At 45.0% G+C, this 21,318-nt stretch overlaps 1 protein-coding gene across 6 annotated transcripts; it reads right to left on the bottom strand.

Moving 5' to 3' along the window:
• Positions 1-81: 81 nt before the first annotated feature.
• Positions 82-21,312, bottom strand: GGA3 (golgi associated, gamma adaptin ear containing, ARF binding protein 3). Of its 6 annotated transcripts, XM_030013050.2 has the most exons (18): positions 21,202-21,259; positions 20,653-20,769; positions 15,461-15,545; positions 14,644-14,719; positions 14,022-14,120; positions 13,101-13,224; positions 12,028-12,131; positions 11,408-11,488; positions 10,078-10,215; positions 8,951-9,032; positions 8,340-8,456; positions 7,072-7,341; positions 6,354-6,421; positions 5,629-5,951; positions 4,877-5,142; positions 4,535-4,704; positions 3,700-3,810; positions 82-2,488 (listed from the first exon to the last, which is right to left on the bottom strand). In XM_030013050.2, the coding sequence occupies exons 5-18, from the start codon at positions 14,103-14,105 to the stop codon at positions 2,378-2,380; spliced, it is 2,049 nt and encodes a 682-aa protein (XP_029868910.1). In that variant the 5' UTR covers positions 14,106-14,120; positions 14,644-14,719; positions 15,461-15,545; positions 20,653-20,769; positions 21,202-21,259; the 3' UTR covers positions 82-2,377. The 6 variants fall into 6 exon arrangements, with proteins under 6 accessions (XP_029868910.1, XP_029868908.1, XP_040979351.1 ...); XM_030013048.1 differs by lacking the exon at positions 20,653-20,769 and having other exon boundaries at positions 21,202-21,312; XM_041123417.1 differs by lacking the exons at positions 20,653-20,769; positions 21,202-21,259 and adding an exon at positions 18,793-20,633.
• Positions 21,313-21,318: the final 6 nt, after the last annotated feature.

The following is a 21,318-nucleotide window of genomic DNA, read 5'->3' as shown; positions in this document are numbered from 1 at the left end:
GACGGGTGGAGTTTTAGGATTTCCAGAAACAGCACCGTACTCCACAAGCAGTTGTTAGTAAGGGCTATCCACAGAGCAAAGTAGGGAAAACAATTTATTTAACATGCAGCAGAACAAATGCATTTGAGATGTATATACAGTTACGGCTGTTCGGTATGAAGCAGGAACCTCACCCTACAGACAAGGAACATTCATAGTTTAATTTCCAAAGCTTTTAACAACGGATTTCCACGCAGCAAGACTATGGCATCTCTCCATTTGGCTGTACAGCGCAGGCAGTACGCTGCCATTAACACTGAGAACAAAGCCATTCTGCAGAATAGCACTTGTGCTCTTCTGACTTCCTCAAAGTCACAGTGAGATTCACGTGTAGGCATCTAAAGCAGTGAAACCTGCTTCCTCAGGACACACTACCGTGACCTAAGCACTACCCCCATGCCTACTGGGTCTAAAGTGCTGGCAAGAACATGTCTGAGGCAGAAAGAATTCTCTCCTTGTCCCTTATCCTAGTCCATCGATCTAAAACCACATTCTTCAAGGATCCAAACAACGTACCCAGCCCTTTCACCTGCCTTCTACGTCAGGGAGCTGACAAGGCTGGGGTCTTCGTGAGCTTCAGACCAGGAGTTTACAGCAAGTTCCTCGGCCAAGCTTTGATGCCACCTTCAGGGGCTTCTACAACTGCCCGGTGCCTCTGATTAGGACCTCAGGCCTTTGAATCCACTGAGTTTTTCGCCTCTAGTGATTTTTACTTTGCAACACAGTAAAGAAAATTCAACTACAAATAACTCCAAGCTGCATTTGCAGTAATGGGTTTTACAGCCGCCGTTAATTCCAGCAGCACATTCGCCTCTGGAGTTTTCCTACAACAGGCAGGGGTCTCCTGTGTACTGATTTTCTCCGTGCTTTAGCTGACTGCTCCCACTCTTGGTTTGATAATAGCTCTTGCTCAACAGCACTGCTAGAAATGCTGAGCTTAGTGTCCAAGGACCTGCCCTATCTGTGCTTTTGTCAATGGATGTTAAAAAAACCCCATTAATTTAAAACAGTCTGTCTCAAAGCTAGTTGAGGCACTGCTTGAGATTGGAAATCGAGAGGGAGAAGGAAGGGACTGCTGGAATCCAGTTTTGGTGATTTAAACCTAGTTTCTGAGAGACCGTAGCTAGAGGGGTCAGCTCTTCTGCCCCCTGTTAGCACAGAACACTGATGTCCAGCAAAACTGCCTTCCCCCTTGTGGGGACAATTGCACTTAGCCACTTAATACAGGGAACAAATAAAACACGGCATTAAACCCAGCACATGCATCATCACAGCCCAGTGGAGACTTCTTTCCTTTCACTGTCTGCTTGTTTCTATTTAGATATCCTATAGCTCTATTATTTACATCTTGTATGTCATTGTACTCATCTCAATAAAACACAGTATTCAACTACAATAATAATACTGCCTGCATGAGGGGACGTGAGAGGCATTTCTCCTTATCCCTGGATTCAGTCACGGCACCTGATTAGTGATTGTAAAGACATTTCTGCGCTCCAGGTGCTGTCCTCCACCAATACCGACCACTCCTTTCCAGCCCTGTTCACCTCCTCGCTACGCATTTCCTCTTTTCCCCACTCTATGGAATGCAATGAAGGCAGAAAAATAACCAGTGTAACCATTTGCATACAAAACTCAGTCCCAGCTGCTCAAAATGGATACAACAGGGAGGCAGCTAGCAGTATAAAATAAATATAACTAAAGATACAGCAGCGTCGCACAACACAGGGCGAGGGTCTGCTTACATTGGCCATTGGGAATGAAGCAGCGGAGGGGGAGGAAGGGAGCTAAGTGCCATTTCAGTGTAAAAAATAAGCATTCCCTCATGGAGCCAGCATTATTGCTCAACATGCTTAGCGGTTCCAGTCTGGCACTGAGGAAGGAAAAGTCCGAGGGAGGGCATGTGTAAGGGCTCTGCACTGAGGAAGCTCATGGTGGCATCATTACCCCACCAGCCTGTAGGTATCTCTGGACAGCAGGACAGGAACGAGCCAACCAAATCCCCTTCTGCTGACAGGTCTCCCCTCAAAATACAATAACTTCAAGTTTAATAGAGTGGAAGATAGAACCAGATTCACCCAGAGGTCAAGATAAAAGCAGCCAACACTGCCTGTTACTGGCTGCCACTCAGTTCATGCTTGGCAGAAATGTTCCAGGACCCCTTCAATGTGGGGCAAAACATTCTGGACTAAAGCTACAAGCAGAGTGGTCAGGACATGTAAACAAAGCTGAACATCACCAGTGGATAGCATGTGTGTCCCTCCCCACGTCACATTCATTCCAGTCCTGTGGGATCCTTTCCTGGTCCTGTCACAGAGTCTCTGGCAGTGTCCTAAGGTCATAGATTCCCCCACTGCTCTACCGGGGGAAACTGATCCACTTCGCCAACCTCTGTGCTGGGCTGGTCTCCCAGTGTGAAGGTCAGTCTGTACCTCAGCCTCACTTTCTCCTGCAGGAAAGACAAAACCCAAGAGCAACATGAGAACAGCCCCAGTTGCTCCCAAACAAAACATTTCACTGTTAGAGCTCTACAGAGAGCGCAAGACTTCTGTTGCACATAGCAGGGGGAAGAGGGCCAAGGTTAAGTTCATGGAGTAGTTCAGCTGTTTAGCAAACCTGAGTTATTTACCTTACAGTTTTTATACCACAAAAGCTTTATTGCTTAGCATGGAACAGCAGGAGAAAAGCATGAATGACCTGTGATATTAGTTTGCACATACGTGGCCAGCACCCATTGCTCAGCTGCTCTCCAGTGAGCCTGAAGAATGCTGCTGGAATAGTTCAACATTTTCAAAATTAAATTCCTCATCATGTGGAAGAAGACAGAACAGTTCCTACTCTACAAAATTCCTAGTAAAACAGTAAGCAGGAGATGGAACCAGTCCTTCAATGTGGGCCCCTCCATGTACCACAAAAGTTTTCCAACAATCCACCAAACCCCTCTGACATTTATCCCTTTGGATCTCAAAGTTTTCCACTGATACTTTAAGGACCCTTTTGCTGTAATTCTCAAGTAGTAACATCTAGATTTTTCAAATAATTAGAAACTACTTCAGCATACAGCTTTGAGCTTTATGGAGCAGGCTACTTAAATGAGTAACTACAGCAAGGAGAAACAGCTACTCAGATGCTCACAGCACAATCAGCAGAAAAGAAAGTGTTAACCATGTTGTTTCACTGGTCACAGGTACATCCTCAAAGAGTAATGGAACGGACACAATCTGACATTCGTCTGTTGGTTCAGGTCTGTCAGGCTATAGCCTCAACACAGAAAAAGTATTTCTACAGCACCAGCTAATTTGACATCAATCTAATTATCGCCAAAGCCAGGCACTTCCAGTGCACAAGGGAGTCAGACAAGCTCCTGATACAGCTCTGATTGCTACCCTGTATAGCTGAGCCTCATACAACCGTTGCCCTTTTGCTGGGAGAAATGTACAGGTCCTTCTCATAACTTTCCTTGCTGACAAAGTCTGTTGGGGAAGAGCCTCCCTCTAGCCCTGAACTGAAACACCAACATTATGCAGCGACCACCTCTGGAGGGCAAGTTAGGAACAAACAGCTGTATCTGCTTGAATGTTTGGTCCAACTCCCCTGTAGAATTCAGCTTACATCAAATTTGTCTGACAAGGACAGTATAAATCCCACTGCCCCTCTCACCTTCGTAGGATTTGCCAGAAGCATGACTTGGGTGATGGCAGCAGGCGGCTGGATGGGATTGAATGGAGACAGCTCTGTGCCAGAGGGTGGCTGTAACTTCACTTTCATGGACTGCAAATGAAAAAGAAAGCGGAACCTCAGGGATTATCTCCTACCTTGGGGACAATGAAAGATGCAGGCACAGGCTGGAGAGATAACAGCACACATCCGAACTGAAGAGAATCCATCCACACACGAGGATGAGGAAACAAGGGCCAGCCCAGCTTGCACAACGTGATAGGAACAGGTAGACTGAGAACAAGTCAGCCCAGAGTAAAAGCACTGGTCAGGTGAACACGAACAGCACCTTCCTATCCAAGTGCTCTTGTGTCAGAGGTTTTAATGCGAACACCTTCGTGACGGTAGGCAGATTGCAGCTGAGATTGGGCCAGTTTTCAAAACACAAAGCTGGTGATCCAAAATGATTTAGTTGCAGTAAGACTAGAATGGAACATATTGTCAGATTTAGGATGTCTGTTAGAAATTCTGATTCTAAAGACCTCAAGGGTGGCTCTATCCATGTAACAGTCCTGTCATTGTGCTATCTGAGCCACCTTCATGAATAGACACAGCTGGACTGATCTTAGCAAGAAAAACAGAACACTAACTACCTGCAGTTCTTGACTTATCCTATGCAGTGTTTTCTGCCTCTGACAACCACCTTTACATTTTTGAAACAGGCACAGCACAGCCTATAGAAAGGTAGAACCAGGCTGTCCAAGTCCCTGAGTTCACACCCAGGCCTTCCCAAATGCATGGTTTCACGTCACCGTGAGTCTGAGCCACGCATCCCTACCTTTGGCACAGCAGCCTGCAGCACAATGTTCTTCACAGGAAGCGGTGCCGTGTTCAGCATCGAGACTACCACAACTAGCACATCTGACCTTCCCGGCGGGCACTCCCTGGCAAAGTGCAAGAGGATCCGGAAGCCATTCTTGTCATAGGCTGTCACCGGAAGGGCACTGCCTACCGCAGAGAGAAAAGGGGAGAGGAATGCAGATTTATGCTGCAGAAGACGATCTGCAGCAGCATTAGGCGATCTGACTGTTCTGCTGGGACATCTCATCCTTTCTCTCTACTTCATAAGCTTTGCTTTTAAAAAATGTTCAGAGAAAGGTGAAAAACCCGAGATACTCACTGGGTTTAATGGATTCCAAGGGAACGTGGACATTGGCCAAAGAAATTTCAGGTGCTTTCATGGGACTGCCTTGCTGCTGGAATGATGCCGGCTGGAAGAGAGGACTTCCTGAGCCAGCAGCGCAGCTGCTTGGGAAAGAAATTGGAGGGGCTCCAGGGGCAGTGGCTGGCAGCCCTGCAGGTGCTATTAACGGGGCAGAGGTGACAGTGGTTGGCATAGTAACCCCAGGGAACACCGAGGGTGTCGCCATGCCTTGGGTGGCAGTCCTGGAAGAGAAACAGAAAAAAAATGGGAAACTGACCTGAAAGTGGAGCAGGCATTTCACTGCAAACCCAAGATAACAGCAGATCACAAGGACAAAGCAGTGGCCCGGAGCTACGAGGAAAGTGGTGGTGGTAGGCTTAGGCATCACTTCTCTAAGTCAAGGAGAAAGCAGAGTCCCACTTTGGCAAAGACGGGCAAGGCTAAGATGGGCAAAGGCCTCTGTACCTTAGCAGCCTGTTCAACTTTACACCATGCATTTGTATCGGGCAAGAGTACAGCTGTTGTGCTCTACATAGTAGTGCCTGCCTTTCCCTCCCAGAGGTGGGACCCTTGTATTAGTTTGTAAACTTAAACCCTCTGAGAAGAGAAATCCCAATCACACATTCCTATCAAACCAGAGAGTTGAAAGCCTGCCTCTGAACCTGACACTGCAGCAAGCTTGGCTTTCTAACTGCAGAGACAAAGCAAAGTCCAGGACTTTTACTTACCCTTTGGCTTCTTCAAGGAGTTGTCCCAGTGCATCCATCTTATGTGACAAATTGCTCCCCACAGACGAGCTGAAGTACCCAGGAGCAGCTGCAATAGTCTTAGGAGGCCCCGAAGGGGCAGCCGGTCCAGCAGAGAATACAAATGGTGCCGAGTTTGGTGCTGGGATGCTGGGAGCAGTCTGAGAGGCTGTGAAAGCAGAGGGCAGCGTCACTGATGTTCCACATGTGGTCTGTGATGGGTGATGGAGGAGAGGGTTCCCTGCAGGGTTGCAAGCAACAGTCACCATCTTCGGATTAAAGAAATCCAGGTCCAACTGGTCATTCTGAAAGAGAGGACAAGTAGATGCTCTAACTCACTGCTACCCCCTGTTGTAGATATGGCACTGTTACAGAGGGAGATAGATTTACCGCAAAAACAGGTGCTGGGTGGCAAGCAGCAAAGTCTGTGGCCTATGTCAGGACTACATCTGATCTGTAATTTAAGCAAAGGAAGCGCTAACATCATGGGGGACAGATGGGAAACTGAGAAAGCCAGGTTCAGGGATATCTACTCTGTTTAGACACAGCTATTCCAGAGTATAGGGCTAAGCCAGACTTCCCCTCAGAACAGCTGCCCTTCTGCCTGTATGTGTGATCACTTGTTTCTCCAAGGTGACAGAGTGTGTCCTAAGACCTCCCACAATGACAACCTCTCTCTCCCCTTCCCCTGAGACCCTCCTTCGTACCTCAAACATGCTCCATTGGTTGTTTTCTGAGGTCTCCTTCACTGCTGCAGGAGCTGGGTCATTCAGGCCTGAAAGGAAAAATAACAAGAAGGTGACTGGAGGAGAAAATGAGTTAGGTGTCACCCCTTGGCAATTGTTTCAGTACCATCAATCTACTTGATTCAGCTCTGCCAGAGCCCAAGAACCTGATGGAAGACTGAAATGGGCTGCAAGTCTATGAGGAGGAAAAGAGGCAGACAGCACCAGTAGCTGACAGTCACCCCTTGCGCACAGCTCTTCTAACCCTTCCTGATTTGCAGTGTCTTCTGCTGTTCACATCCGGGCTCCACAGGCAGGCACTCTGCAGGCTCCTATATGCAACCCCTCTAAGGCACCTTGCTCTTTAGCACAGCTGCAAAGTCAGGGGTGAAACTTGTACCAAACTGCAGCCTGCATGTCCGGCATATCCAAGTACGTACAGAGATCAGACTGCAATTACACTCAACAGTTATTTCACTTGCAGCCTACTCTGGGAAGATCAGAGTTTTTAATACTGACTCACTGACCAGGTCTTACACTCAGGCTGATGTAAGGGAGTGTCCCCTGGACTTCTCTAGAAACCAAAGGCATCTCATGCTCCTTTTAGGCATGCCACATCTCACACTCACGCTGAAGGAAGAAAGCAGTCTTTGTTAGGCATGGACTAAGTAGCCCTTTTCTGGGCCCCTCAGTGTCTTACCTAAGCACAGAAGCTCCTCATCCAGCAAGGAGAGGGAGTTAGCCGTGCTGCTCTGCTGAGCGGGTGCGGCTTCCACTTGGCTAGAGGAACTGCTCCGCAACTGTGCGAACGTCTGGGGAGGCGGTGGGAGAATGGGGATTTCTGCTGGGGCTGGGGCTACTGTGGGGGCTGGCGTCAGGGTGGTAGGTGGCATTGGAGGTGGCGGGGTGCTAGTGACGTCCAATCCAGCAAGGTCAATGAGGGTGTTGAGATTACTTGTGGAGTTACTCCCTGCAGCAGACAGGAGAAGAGCACTACTAGGAAAGAAGGCAAAAAGCTCAGAGCAAACCCCATGTACAGAAGAAATTATCAGAGAGATGGTTTAGATAACACAGATCCTCATTTACTCATGGCTTATGGCTCTTTATAACAGAAAGCCCACATGCTTTCCACCTAACCATTTGCTGTCCACAAGCTACTTAAATCAACCCAGATACTTAGGAAATTTCTATATGAAAAGCAACACCTGCTCCAACCACTGCTCCTTCCCCAGTGCATCTTGTAGCACAATTCATAATCTTTTCAAAATCTTTTGAGCTCAGATGAGGCTTTGGGAGATCCTACAGAATTACAATAAACAAAGGGTACCAGAGAGCTAGAGAGCTGAGGAAAATTCATACTGTCTGGATCTTCGTATTTAGAATAGTCTTGTCCCAATAAGTTGCTGTCAGGCAGCATTATTCATTCCTCTACTGCTCTCCAAAAATGTTTAAGTGACTCCCAAATGGTAATTCTGTCACACACATGTCCAGAGCTTTCAATGGTGAAGCTGAAGTGTAAAGTGGGCAACTGGCCTAAATTCACAAATGGAATTGCTGGCAAGGCCAGGAACAGGACCCCTGGCCTGCCTCCCACTCTTCTGCTCTTGTCCTTTTGATAAAATCGTCTTCTTACATGTCACCATTAAGAAACAGGACAAATGTGGAGAGGAAAATGTATGAGAACTTCCAGCCACACAAACTGTTCAGGTGCAGGTTTGCTACTGATGTTATCAAAGGTTTCAATTAATATGGAACGACCAAGGGTAAATGCAAAGCTGCAGCACTGTTGCTCATGTCCAAGATTGTTTATCCACTGCTAAGGAGCTGTCCTGTCCCCCTCTGATTCACAAACTGTTGGCCACAAGAAGCATCAATAGCCTACTTTACCACAATTAATAGGAAACCCTGTCTAAAAGTCTTAGAATTGCAGGATTCAAAAACTACCCAGTTGGCTTCCCAGGAACTCACCTTCCACTACAGACATCACAGGGAGATCCACTTCACCATTGATCACTTGCCCCTCTATTATTTTTTTATAGGAATTTATCACACGGGATAAATTGTCACTGGCCTGCAGAATATCCCCTATATGGAAGAGAGACAAAAACGACCTCCAAGACTTTAGTCACGTTGCTCCCACTAATGCTGAGATTACTCAATTATCAACTAAATAATCAGCAAGAAAAAGCATCATTATTTGGCTATGAGCTCCATTACTCTGTCTTTGCCATGCTTCTCTAAGCAATACCCTGACCTTTCTAGGTCCATGCACATTACAGTAACAATGGAAAAATGAGTCCAAGGCTCTGCTCCCCACAGCAACTCCCCTCCCCTTCCAAAGCAGCAGCTGTCCCCCATTATTGCCCCTAGCCTCCCTAACCACTAACTCTACTGTCAAGTCCTTGCCTGAATTTAAATGATAAGCATGAAGAGACAAGGCTCTTGTCTTATCTGCTTGTGCAAAGCAAAGTGCATCCACAGTGAAGAGGCATCTTTACAGCAGTCGTTCCCTTACTGAACTCTTGAACAGTCACAGGTCGCAAAAGCAATTAAAAAAGGAGAAGTGTAGCTTAGTTTACCCAAACTGCTGTCATTATCCTCTGTCTCACTGGCCAGCTTGAATAATGTCCGTCTTTTGGTTTCACACCTTTCATAGAGCTCCTAGGAAGACAGATTAGGACAAAGGGTTTCATCAGCCAGGAGCCACTGTCAGCAATCCCAGTCAGCACAGAGTGACTCCCCAGGCATGCACTGGAAAGTCCAGAACAGAGAAACCAGTCTCCCTGTGTTGAATGTGCCAGTGTGGCTGGACAACCAAGATCCCCTGTCCCTGCCCTATTTACAGGGCTGTGAAGCATTACATTAGCCTGGGAGTCTAAACACAACCTGCATTTTCAACACAACATCTCTCAGTCCTCCCTCACATCAGCACTTATGTATGGCCAGCTCTAGTCCAAAAGAGATCTAGTCCAAAAGTTCTTTGTATTACAGTAGTCCCTAAAAGCCCATGGAAGAGCAGAATTGTGCTTCAACAATTATGCTTCAGTTGTGCTACAACCACTACTCAAGAGAGCCTGCAACCACACGGAAGAAAGGTGGCAAGAAAGAAATGTTTCACAGAAACAAACCAGTTTCTTAAGCTTCTTACAATCATTTCAGGAGCTTGTTGTTAAAAATGAGTAGTTTTAACTTTTTTAATTAGATAAGGTGAAACTCTTCAAGGCCCTGGGCCTACCCAACCATCCCTGGTGGCTGTTTTGATTTTTACGTTCTTGACGTTCTCCCAACCTTATAACACCAGCTAAAACTCTTCCTTTGAAGGGAAGGACCTATTTTCTGCCCCATTCAGCCTTTAGTTTATCCATCCACAGTGCTGTAAGGGACAGTTATAATCTACAATCAGTATGTCCTAATACGAGCAAGAATTACAAACTGCAGCTTCTCAGTTCTGCCACGCTGCAGCTTTGGAGAACAGCTGTACCTCACTTCAAGCATGTGCAAAACTGAGCTATTACCCACGGAGTCCTTTGGTGAAAGGCGTTAAAAACATGGTTATTTTCTTTCCTGCTGTTTCCCACAACTGCTCTTGTTTCTCGCCATTGCTCTCCATTTTACTGCACTGTTTGTAATGCTCTGCAAAACTCAGTCTGTAAGAAGAAAGGACTGACTCCAGGATTTCTAGCAAGGAGGAGCACCTCAGACCCACCTTCATGAGCTCCCTATCTGCCTCTGATGAGTCCTCTTTGCTGTAATGAACCAACATCTCATTCAGCAGCTTCACGTTGTTATTCACTTCCTCCAGCGTGTGCATGCGTTTTGTCACTTTTTGAATCCGAGCCTCATCCTTCAGGGTATAAAACAGACATAAAAAGTGAGTTTCCCTGTAAATGTCCACAGTATCACAACAGCAGGTATTATCTGTAAATCATGTCAAATGATGTCTATTTAAGCTTAAGCTAGGAAAAAAAACCCCAACCAAAAAACCTCTCCGTTCATGTGAAGTTTTATTATCTTTTCACCACCATTCTGAAATGATAGAAAACCCCATGTTTCAAAAAAATCTCATTAAATAGACTTTAATGTATAATTATACCACTAAAAATAGAAAAGTTCCCCAAAGTTCCCTTCTGACCTTTTCAGAAAATTTTTTGTGTGTGTGTGTGTCACTTGATGCCATTTTATGAAAAAGATGTGTTTGAAGCAAAACATTTACTAGGAACAACAAGCACTCTCTGGTAGAAAATGTCCACCCAACTCTGACTTGAGATTCCAACTAAAGATGTAGGAGAGTCTGCCCTGGGGATAAGAGGAGCTTGAATGGAAACATTTCAGTAACCTATACATCCTCTTCAGTCTAGAAGCTATCCTTTTATTTTTTTTGCCAGAATCACAGTGAGTCATTTCCTGGACTCCAGAGTTTCTAATGACTGCCATGGGTGGATGCATCGCAGCTCTACAAACAGGAAGGTGTTTCCATGAAGCCTGCTTGTGAGAAGACCCAGTCCAATGACTCAGTCCTCAGTATCCAAGGGTGGTACTGCAATGCTCCCACTAAACCCTGACATGAAATACCATCTTAAGTGATGGGAACATAGTTAATTACAACAAGGGTCATTCAATCCTTACCCCTTCTTGCCCTGTCCTCCACCAGAGACACCAACTGTAGACATTTTTGTGATACAAACATCTCCCAGTTGCAAGCTGGAGTCAAAATTACAACACGTTCATATCACACAGAGCCCTACTAAGTCATCAGATGGCATCCCCTTTATGGCGGCAACCACAGGGACTAGATGCAAATTAGCACTGTTAGCAGTTTTAAAAAAATAGTAAAAGGCTGGATGTCGCTGATGGTCAGTGTCATTCAGTCCCCACAACTTAACTAAGGAATGTACTAATACAATGCTCCCAGAGCCTGAAAACCCCAGGTTCTGCTACTGACCTGATCCTAAAGCTCTCCACCATTTTGAAGTCAAATTGCTTAAAAACTCAAAAGCAGACTGCTGACTGGGACCACACCTACAGGAATTTCTTACCTCTTTTACCATGGATTTTATAAGCTTGTTGGCCTCTTGTAAATCATCTGGGTTTTTGCTTTTCAGCAGTTTGGCTAGAAGCTGTAAGATGGGAAGAGGATATTCAGGAAACAAATAAAGACCCTTGGCAAAGGGAAGCAGTGAAAGGAATCTAAGTGAAGAATTCATGGGAAAAGAGATACAGCCCACTATTACAAAGCTTACAGTGCTTTCATAGTTACAGTGACTTCAGCAGGAGTCATTTATGGTTTATTATTTTATGCGACTTGCTGCATTCTTGCTTGTACACAGGACATATAGTGTGAAATCTCAGAGACTTCTAACACTAGATAAGCATTCCTCCCATACATCATTTCTGGTCGTGTGTGTGAAATGTTCTCTGCCTTCTAGTACTACTGCAGGATGGCAATTTAACAAAGAATAACCTCATAATGGTAACACAGACAAGGCCTTAACTGGAACTTCAAGTTAGGTAGGCGGACAAAGCAATGAGTTATGTGAAAGTACACACCACCACCCCAAAAATTAAAAGCTGAATTAGTATACTTGACTTCCTTATTCTAAATGTGCATTGAGTAATCACTTTTCATTAGCGATGACAATACATGTCTTCACTGTACCTTGGATTTCTCCTCATCATCAAACACAGGGTTTTTGGGACGAGGTGGTGGAGAAGGAATGAGGGTTCTGTCTGCAGGAATCACAGGATCAAACATAACGATCCCTGAAAGCAGAAAGGGAACCCACATGGGTTTGCACATGCAGTCACACCAGGCAGTGCACCCAGTTATTCACAGGCTGCTATCAAAGCGAACATGCAGTCAATCTGTCCATTGATACTAGCATACTGTTCCAATGAACAATACAGGATCGAAATCACTGAGCATGCTAGCTGTAAAAACAAAGAAAGTTTTCTTTGATAAAGGCCAAAACCCCAGAAAATGTGTTGCCATGTCCATATTGCTCCTCTAATAGCTCAGTATAATCAATAGCTCTCCACTATTTGTCTTTCCCCCTTTCGCTTTACCTGTTAAACCACTAAGTGAAGTCACAGACAACCCAGCTTTGTGCAAACTCAAGGGCATGACGTTTGTATAAATGAGCTGAGCAGGAAAGCAGACAGCAGTGCAAAACGGGGTGATGAGCAGACTCCTAACCACGAGTGGGGAAAGAGCTAAGCTCCCTGCTTGTTCCACTGTCAAATCCTTAGATTTGTGCTCCAACTAAAGAGCCTTCCTGGAACCAATTTTTCTTGTGTTGAAGCTGCATGCTTCTCAGCTGAGCTTTTTTCACTGTGCCTACACAAGAAATTTGTATCAGCTGAACTAAAGGCACAATTGTGAAGCGATCTAGTGAAAAGAACACAAAAGACTACATGGAGGCTCTTATTTCACTTTAAATTAGACTTGTTCAAATCATTTAACAGCTACTTCCAGAAAAACTCAAAAAAGGCCCTGCAAACCAAAACAAAAGTATTTGCAAGGTGTTTTAACTACTCTAGTTAAAAAAGCCAACCCAATCCAGCCCAAGGCATTTAAATATAATGAGAAGCTTTTCAGGGTATCTCCTCCCTTGTTCTATCTCCCCTCAGAGCTTGCCTTGAGCGCATATAACTAGAAGCTGTATATTTTGTGACACTACTGCTTAAAGCACAGGCTGGAGAGAATGGATGAACGAGCAGCTGACTTCCTACCTTGTCGCTTCAGCATGTAGTAGGCATCCTTGATTTTGGACTCTTCTGGCAATGCCACTGTCCAGCTATACAGCAATTCAATGACTTTGGTCTTCACCTTCTCTGAGACTCGGTCTCCCAGGTACTACGAGTGGAAAAAAGATGTAAATTCTCCACATTCTTAATTTCTTTTTAAAAACAAAGTCCAAACCCAGAGAATGGAAGTTCAGTGATATGCATTAAAAGGTGTATAATCCAAGTTCCAAGATGATCTAAGATACATCTTATTAAGAGGAAAAAATGCTCCTCTAATATATTTGAAATAACAGTGAAGAGAAGCTTTGTGATTATCTTCAGCAAAAGGAAAAGCAGCTATCCTGTTGGTTTCAGGATTTTGCTAGTTAAAAATTACAGCAATACAGATAACCGCCCCTGTCTTATGGGAAAGAATATGGCAATACTTTGCTGCATCAATCATGCCATGGGGTACCTTTGTCTATTTTTCACCACATCAAACTGATCATGAATGTTGAGGGACGTAGCCAGGCACTCTTTACACAGCAAGTCGACAGCAGAGTCAGGACTAGAACTCTAGGGTGTGTTGCCAAGTCTCTTGTTTTAACTTCTGCATCACACTTCCACTAATGCTGGAGTTTTGTTTGTTTTTTAAAAAAACACAGCCCAAGCTTTAGAAGCCCTTGAGTTACACGAAGGATTAGAACGGTACAGAGACTATATACTGATAGTAAATAAGTACAACTTACTGAGAAAAATAGTAAGCAGAGCATAACAAACAAACAAAAACTTAGCTAACAAGTGCTCTTGAATATAGGCTAATAAATGTGATGAGCCAGACAGAGCACTGCAAACATTTTGGATGTTGCCTGCAGCTTATTGAGGCCAAACAAAAAGTAAATACAGCCATAAGGCTCAGGGACTAACCTTTGGAGACACAACTTTTATTAACTCGTTTAAAAAGCGAAACTTCCCTACTTCATTATGAAATCTTCTCCCACAATTCTTCATACAAGCTTCCAGCACCTGCATTCAAGTAATAAAAACAGGGGCTGAAATGAACACCAAAACCCTGCAATAACAGCGTAGCTGTGTTCTGCTTATAGGGGAACGGAAGCACCCACATCAGTGGGACACGTATTCCTGCTCTGCAATACAGGCATGAATCTCCCATCTTTAGGGGTGACATATCACAGCAGGCTGGTCTCCCACCCTCAGCCATGTATATATGGGTCTAAGTTACCTCACCATCAGGTCTCATAACAACACACACAACTCTTGCCTGAAGATAACAGATGAAAGCAGCTAAAACTAAACCAGAGTTTTTTTCTGACTGCTCTATTGCTAATGAGCAATCTGGACACTTCAGTTACGTAACTGTGCTCCCTCTCGCTGCCCACTCTCTCCCAGCAGAGGGGAATCAGGGCATTCAGCCCCAGAACTAGCCCCAAGTAACCCCACTGACACACACTGTGCCCCCTTAGACTCCACACAGATGACATAAAATGATATATAACTGGATTTAAGAGGAGAGGTAAGGACTACCTACTGTCAATGCTTGGACTGCCTCCCATTCCTGTGGCGACTGGATTTTATGAGCCAGAAGTCTCACAGCTATCTGTGGCCTGAAACAAAGCAGATCCCCATTACAAACTAAGCAGGCAAACACGCTGAAGGATTTTCAGACTTTCACAAATGCTTCTGTTTAAACAAGATGCCTTTCACATAATTATAAGGGAATGCCATTTAGTACTTTTCATCTTTCCATCAGTGTACAAAGGCTAACAAGAAAGGCTCAGTGCATCTTCATAAGCCTGGGTGTTTGCACATACAAAAGGAAGTGAGGGCTGGTAGTCTGAGCCAGCAATTCCAGATTCCTGCTTGGGAGGGGCCAAACAACTCCCAGTACAGTCCCCAGCCCAGGAAATCACTTCATTTCTCTTGCATTAGTTTCCTTTTTCCAGAAGAAAACACTTCTTCCTTAGCTCACAGGAATGCTGTGACCCAGGAGGTTTCCTCAGTGAAGGCTTGTGAAGATCTTAAAGACATGAAGCCCCATCAGGCACTAAGAGTTATAACCCCATTTTACAGACTGACGAACAGACTGAGTTTGGCTAGATGAGAACCCTGCACCTGCAGAAGCTGACATTAGAGGCAGATTCAGAATTCCCTTTTTCCTAGTGCTCAGTCTGTATATAAGCCATGCTGCCTTTCACAAAAGAGAAACTACACTTTGCAGCATCTTGTTTCTTTTGTAGACAGATCGTCCTTGCAGTATCAGAAAACATGAAAGCTTGATGATCAAATGATATATTTTAAACTGTGAATGTTAATTTTTTAAGTCTAGAGCGGTTTGGGACACCCACCCTTCAAGCTCTTTGTTGATCTGGTCACAGAATCCGATGATGTATTCCCAGTCTTCTTGCCTGTTAGATGGGTTAGTGGCTTTATCTTTGGTAAGGGAAAGAGAACATATTACCAATCAAGCAAAAGAAACAGTATAAAAGGTCATGCATTTCCTACAGAAAAGCATCTGACATCTGTTACCAACTATAAAAAAAGGAGAAAGTAGTTCACACATGGTATGTCTGTTCAGGGAAAAGGGTGCGTCCAAGTTGAGACATTCAAATATCCAGCAAGAATCACTGCTTTCCAAAAAAACAGGTGCCAAATCTCAAGAACTTAGAAACATGCTATTTCCACACTCTAAATGAGAGTACAAGATAAAATATTTGAGTTCACACAGTTTCCCTCTGCCTGAAATGCTATATCTTTCTATTTGGCTATAACATTAAACTTCTTAAAGGCTAAACCCTCACACTTTCTACACAGGAGATTATTTTTGTATTCCCTGGGAGTTTTGTAGAAGTAAGAGCTGGAAGATCAGATGTTTCATATAAGTCATTTAGCATTAACACTTGTTTTTGGAGTACCAGCTGATTTGTTAGATGCCTTAGCATTTCTCCTGGAAATTATGAACTGAATTTTTTTATTATACATTGAGTTGTTCTTGCAAGTAATAAACACCACAGCCTGTACCTAATCAGGAATTCAGTCCTATATGATCAAACTGAGAGACTGATGCTCTACAGACTGGGCTATTTCAGGCTCCTGAAGGATCCTCCCTCGGGTACCAGGGCCTCATTCATTGTACTGATTGCAGAATAGTGAGGCTATCAGCATCTTTTTTTGTTATGAATGCATCTTCTCCATGTATTCTGCTTAACTCTGATGGAGCACTGAATTTACAGTAGACAAGATTCCTGCTTTAACCTAATTTTCCAGCCAAGATGACCGGACATGATGATTTTTCTTTCTTGTAAGGGAAGAAATAACGCACTGTAGCTATGTATCTTCGGGCTGGCATTTAAGAAGCCTTCCTCAAAAATTTAATACAATGAAAAGAGATACAGGAAAGAAAATATTGCTTAGCCAGATAGTACAGAGCAGGGGATGAAGGAGAGGAAAAAACCCAGCACACATCCCTGTATTTTCATCATAGAGGGAAGCATAACGAAATAAACACATGCTAATTTACAAAGTGTCATTTTTCTGTCTTCATTAAAACATATCCTTTTACCTTTCCAGAGGCAGATAAAAACAGCTGTCAAACATATACTCTGAAACCTCACTGTCACAGGGTACCATAGTCCTCCTACTGTGGCAGTCCTACAAGGTTTGCTCGTATTTTCCTCCTCACAGAAGGATAGTTGTAAAGCAATTTTGTAAATTGTTCCATGGATTGCATCTGCAGAGGTGAATCTCTGTGCCCACTGCTGACTTTCATGGGACCCTAGATAAGCAAAAGGCAGCAGCCAGGGAGGACCAAGTGTAGGATCACATCTTGTTGTACAAGCTAAGCTACCAAGCTATTTTTTGAACTCAAGAGCTTCAAGGGAGGCTTAGTTTAAAATGCAGCTGCTGCAGAGCCAAGCAACTGTTCAAAACATATGTGGCACTTAAACCTTATTACCACACTCACAACTGCTGAATACCCTGGAAGCATCATGAAACCGTGGACTTATAACAATCTAAAGTCTTTTCATGCAAGTCAAATGACATTGTGCATGGTTCGGTGCTCCAAAGCACCTCTGCTGCTCTGCAGGCCTAGATGAAAGAAATACAGTTCTTGGCTGGAGTTAATGGAATTTATTTAATAAATACAGTAAGAGTACAAACAAGTAAATTCACTCAACTAAATGAACTACTTGTTGGTTGCACATCCTGAAATTAGGAAAGAGATCTGGTACAAATAGGAAAACGTAACCAACATTTCCTTGCCAAATTTTATTTTTAAAGCTGTTCCAAATATTTCCAAAGATTTCTTGGAATGACACTGGATTATTTCACACTCTCAGATTGAGTTCAGATTCATCTAATTTTTTGCACCAAAAGCTCTCACATAAAGATAGTAAAGTCTCAGAAGGAGAGGGAGATTACTGAAGGGAAGCTATGTTCCACATGAAGAAACTCCCTATTTCTAACATTCATAAAATCTTCATGTGAAATCCTAGTTCATAAAAGTTAATAAGCTTGATCAGAAGTCCTACCCTGGCTCTGGAGATTGACGTGTCTGCATGACACAAGTCAACGGTGTGTATGGATACTTATTACCAATCTCAGTACAGCCACATGAACACAGCATCCCAGACAAGCTAAATTACCTTGCCTAATCTTTTCAGGACATCCCTACATGAAGCTGCATCATGCCTATCAAGGCATAACTTAAAATCCTCTATTTTTATGCAGAATGCTTAAAATGTGGGCAGGGAGCTCCTCTGCACTGCCTTATAAATATGCTTCAACCCTTATATGAAAGGATTTGTTCCAGGAAGAAGAGTTTGGTGCTCTGGAATATCGAATCCTTGGCTTCTCTGTTGAAACTGCCAAAAAAGGCCCATTTGGTACCCGTTATAAGGTTTGGTTTCAGAGACGCTTGTCCATCAGGTCCCATCCTGAAAATCCCATTTCATATTGGCAACCAAGTGAATGTGATTGGCAACCTGGGAACAAAAGTCTCAGCACTACCCCAGTCCTGCCACCATCTCTGCCTTAGCTTTCAGACACCGCTGCACTTAGGACATATAAAGTTGCTTCATGCTTGACCTAAGCGTCAGAGCCATTCCGCCCTCAGTTGCCCTGCTAAACCCTGAAACGCTAATGAGTCAACATTCAGATGCATCATTAGATATGAAACAAAGGTGCTTATTTTCTCTGTAGAGAAACAATGTTGGAATGCAGAGAACCACAGAACATTAATTGACTGGTAATGAATGCTCATATTTTCTTGGGTTTACTTCTCTACTGAAGTGAGACAAAAGCCATCCCAACAAAGAGTTTCCCCAGATCAGGCTTAGCATATGAATTGGGAATCTCCAACCCAGGCATGTCGAGTCTAACAGTTGGATTCTGTTTGTATCCCTGGAAGGAGAAGCAGAATGCTGACCCATGACAATACAAGGAAAAAACAAAGACAATCATAATATTTTATCTGTCTGCATCTATTACATACCTGGACATTGCCTAAGCCTGACATGAATGTGATATAATAAACTTCCTTTTGGATGCAGCAGAAAAGGCAGCGCTAAAGTCAAAGGATCCAGCTGTGTTTGTACAACTGACATTATTTCTAACCTCCTCTTCTATTTCAGCCAAGTGCAGAAGAGCTGGCCAGCAGGGAGAGAACAGAAAGGATCACCTTTTCTCATCCCAGCTGCCTGAAATGAGGCAGGAGACATGAAGATGCTACATCATCACTGGCTGAAGTGCAGATCTTGCTGCAGCATTAGGACACGAGGGTGATGTTACTTCATGGGTCTATGACTCCACCTGATGACAGAGACAGGGCAGCGTGGAAGGCTGCATACCACCCGTACAGAAAAAAAAACAAAAACACTGGCAATAAGAAATTTTCCATCTTCCTGTGACTGGGAAGTTGGTTGTGCTGCTGAGCAATTCTGGCCCTTCCCTTTAGTAAGGGCACAGTAGGTGCACACCCTCAAGGTTAGCATTAGACACAGAACAGCTTTGTGATGGTTACAAGAAAAAAAACCTCAGGAGGCCTGGTGAAAGCACTCAGATGCACCAGCCTTTGCACTCTGCCTTCCTGGTCTGCACGACTCCTCCGGTAATTTACGTACACTAAATGCTCCGCGCTCCCCTACAATGGGAGGAGCGATATAATCACACCAGCACAAATCACTGTAGCAGTGACCTGGCATAAATGCATCCTCTTAAATAAGAGCAACACTCAAGCCTTGAAAAATGTGTACACCTCTGCAATCAGGCTCACTGCAATATTTCTTAGAGTGAGTAAGGCCTTTGCAACACTACCCTTTAGCACATGTTCTCTGGTGCAGAATATCCTACTGCTTGGCCAAGGAGAGATAACTTCTCTCTTAACTTCCACAATTAAAAAATAACCCCATGAAACAAACAGTCAGGAAGCTTTCCAGGCTATACAACCTAAAATATTCTTCCTACTAGAGATATTTTCACACACAAACTGAACTTGGTGAGTCAGTTCTCCTCAGAGAAAGATTAAAAGGAAGGGATGTGGGTGTTTCTTCATGTGTCTCACTGGCTACAATAAAAGATATTGACAAACCGTGGGAGTTCAGAGGAGGAGCAAAAATGGTAAGGGGACAGAAGGGATTGATCTAGAATGAGAAGTAAGAGCTGAAAACATCATTTAGCCAGTAACTCCTATAACAGGTGATGATACCATGTATGTGTTTGAATTTTATATAAAAACACCAAGAAAGAACAAGAATTATTTAATCTTGTTTATGGAAGGATAACTCCAAAAGGCTACAGGTTTTATACTTTAAGGTATTTATCTTCTGCTGTTTGCCTAGTGCCCAACTACTTAGGAACTTCACTCACTGCTGTAATCAAACAAATAACTATTAAAAAAAGAAGAAAATCTAGGCAACAAGCTAGTGATGTGCAGGATAACCTCCCAGGGACAGCAGCGGGAGCCCCTGTGCGTGGAATATCTGAAAAACAATTACTGTTATGACTGATTCATTCAAGAATCACCTCCGGATCCGCCGGCGCTGGGTCGGGATCCTGCAGCGCTAGGTTCTGTACAGCCAACAGCGAAAAAGCCAGCCAACTCACGGGCAGCACTGACGGACAGATAATGATGAGATACTCACCAAGTGCTGTGGGTGAACAAGCCATGTTTTTTTGGTTCCCCCCTGCCCCTGTCTCTAATGTTTAAGATTCTGTGATAAAAAATACCTTATCTTGACAAAGGATTTGTAAACATTCCAGTCTGTATGAAATGGGCATCCATAACTCCTACCCTGAAACTGCAGCTAGGCATAAAGCAGAATTTGTCTGCTTGAAAATCATGGTTGTATAACACATGAATACAATTTATTTGGGAAATCCCTACAGATCTCAACCTCGCAAACAGCACTAAGGCTGTAGACTTAGCTGACCAAAATCCAGGTGAGGGAAGAGGAGGCAGCAGGGACAGACACGTACCATGAACCTTTAGGTCAAAAAAAAGCAACAGCCTTGCAGGTGCGGAGCAAGGTGAGCAACAAACCTGCCCCCTCCTCACGCCTCCCAACAAGCAAATCGATGACCGGACCCAAACCGCTGCTGTGCCCCTACAGCCACAGTTCCGCATCTCTCCTTCGCCGATGCTGTCGCGCCGAGGACGCTGGACGCCAGAGCGGGCGAGTCGGTGGCAGTGGGCACCGGCAAGAGGGGAGGCCTCAGCCCTTTCCCCCCACCGGGAGGCCGCATCCCCGCGCAGGCGGAGGTCTCCGCTCCGGGGGACCGTCCCCAGGGTGCTCACACCCCCCTCACCAGCCTCCCCTGGACGGCACCGCCACGGCCCCGGCCAGCTCAGGGCCCCCCGCCTCGCTGAGGGGGGCGGCGGGGAAGGGCGGGAGGAGAGCTGCGGTGAGGCGATGGGAAGGGCCCGGGGCTGAGGGGGCCTGAGGCGGCGGGGGGGCGGGGGGGCGCCAGGCCGAAGGGAGCGGGGCTGAGGGGCCCCGGCCGGCGAGGCTGAGGGGCCGCGGGGACCCCAGGGCTGAGGGGAGCGGTGCTGAGGGCCGCGGGGTGGGGACGGGGACCGCGGGGTACTCACTGAGCCACGACTCCAGGCTCTCCCCTTCCGCCTCCGCCATGTTGCCGGCGCGGCCCGAGGCCCCGCCCCGGCCGCGCGAGAGCCCCGCGAGCGGGGAGGGGGGGGGCGGGTCCGGGC

The sequence above is a fragment of the Aquila chrysaetos genome, chromosome 5, assembly GCF_900496995.4.
Source record: "Aquila chrysaetos chrysaetos chromosome 5, bAquChr1.4, whole genome shotgun sequence".
Lineage (NCBI taxonomy): Eukaryota > Metazoa > Chordata > Aves > Accipitriformes > Accipitridae > Aquila > Aquila chrysaetos.
The sequence above is the reverse complement of the archived record's forward strand: the minus strand, read 5'-3'. Positions and strand labels throughout refer to the sequence as shown.

Bases quoted from the DNA above. Each gene is read 5' to 3' on its own strand.
- GGA3 (XM_030013048.1), bottom strand. From the start codon at position 21,241: ATGGCGGAGGCGGAAGGGGAGAGCCTGGAGTCGTGGCTCA. The intron at 13,225-14,021 runs GTTAGTCCCTGA...TTCCACTCGTAG, and splicing joins TAAAAGTTGTGTCTCCAAAG to TACCTGGGAGACCGAGTCTC. The intron at 5,143-5,628 runs GTAAGTAAAAGT...TTTCTCTTCCAG, and splicing joins CTCCTTGAAGAAGCCAAAGG to GACTGCCACCCAAGGCATGG.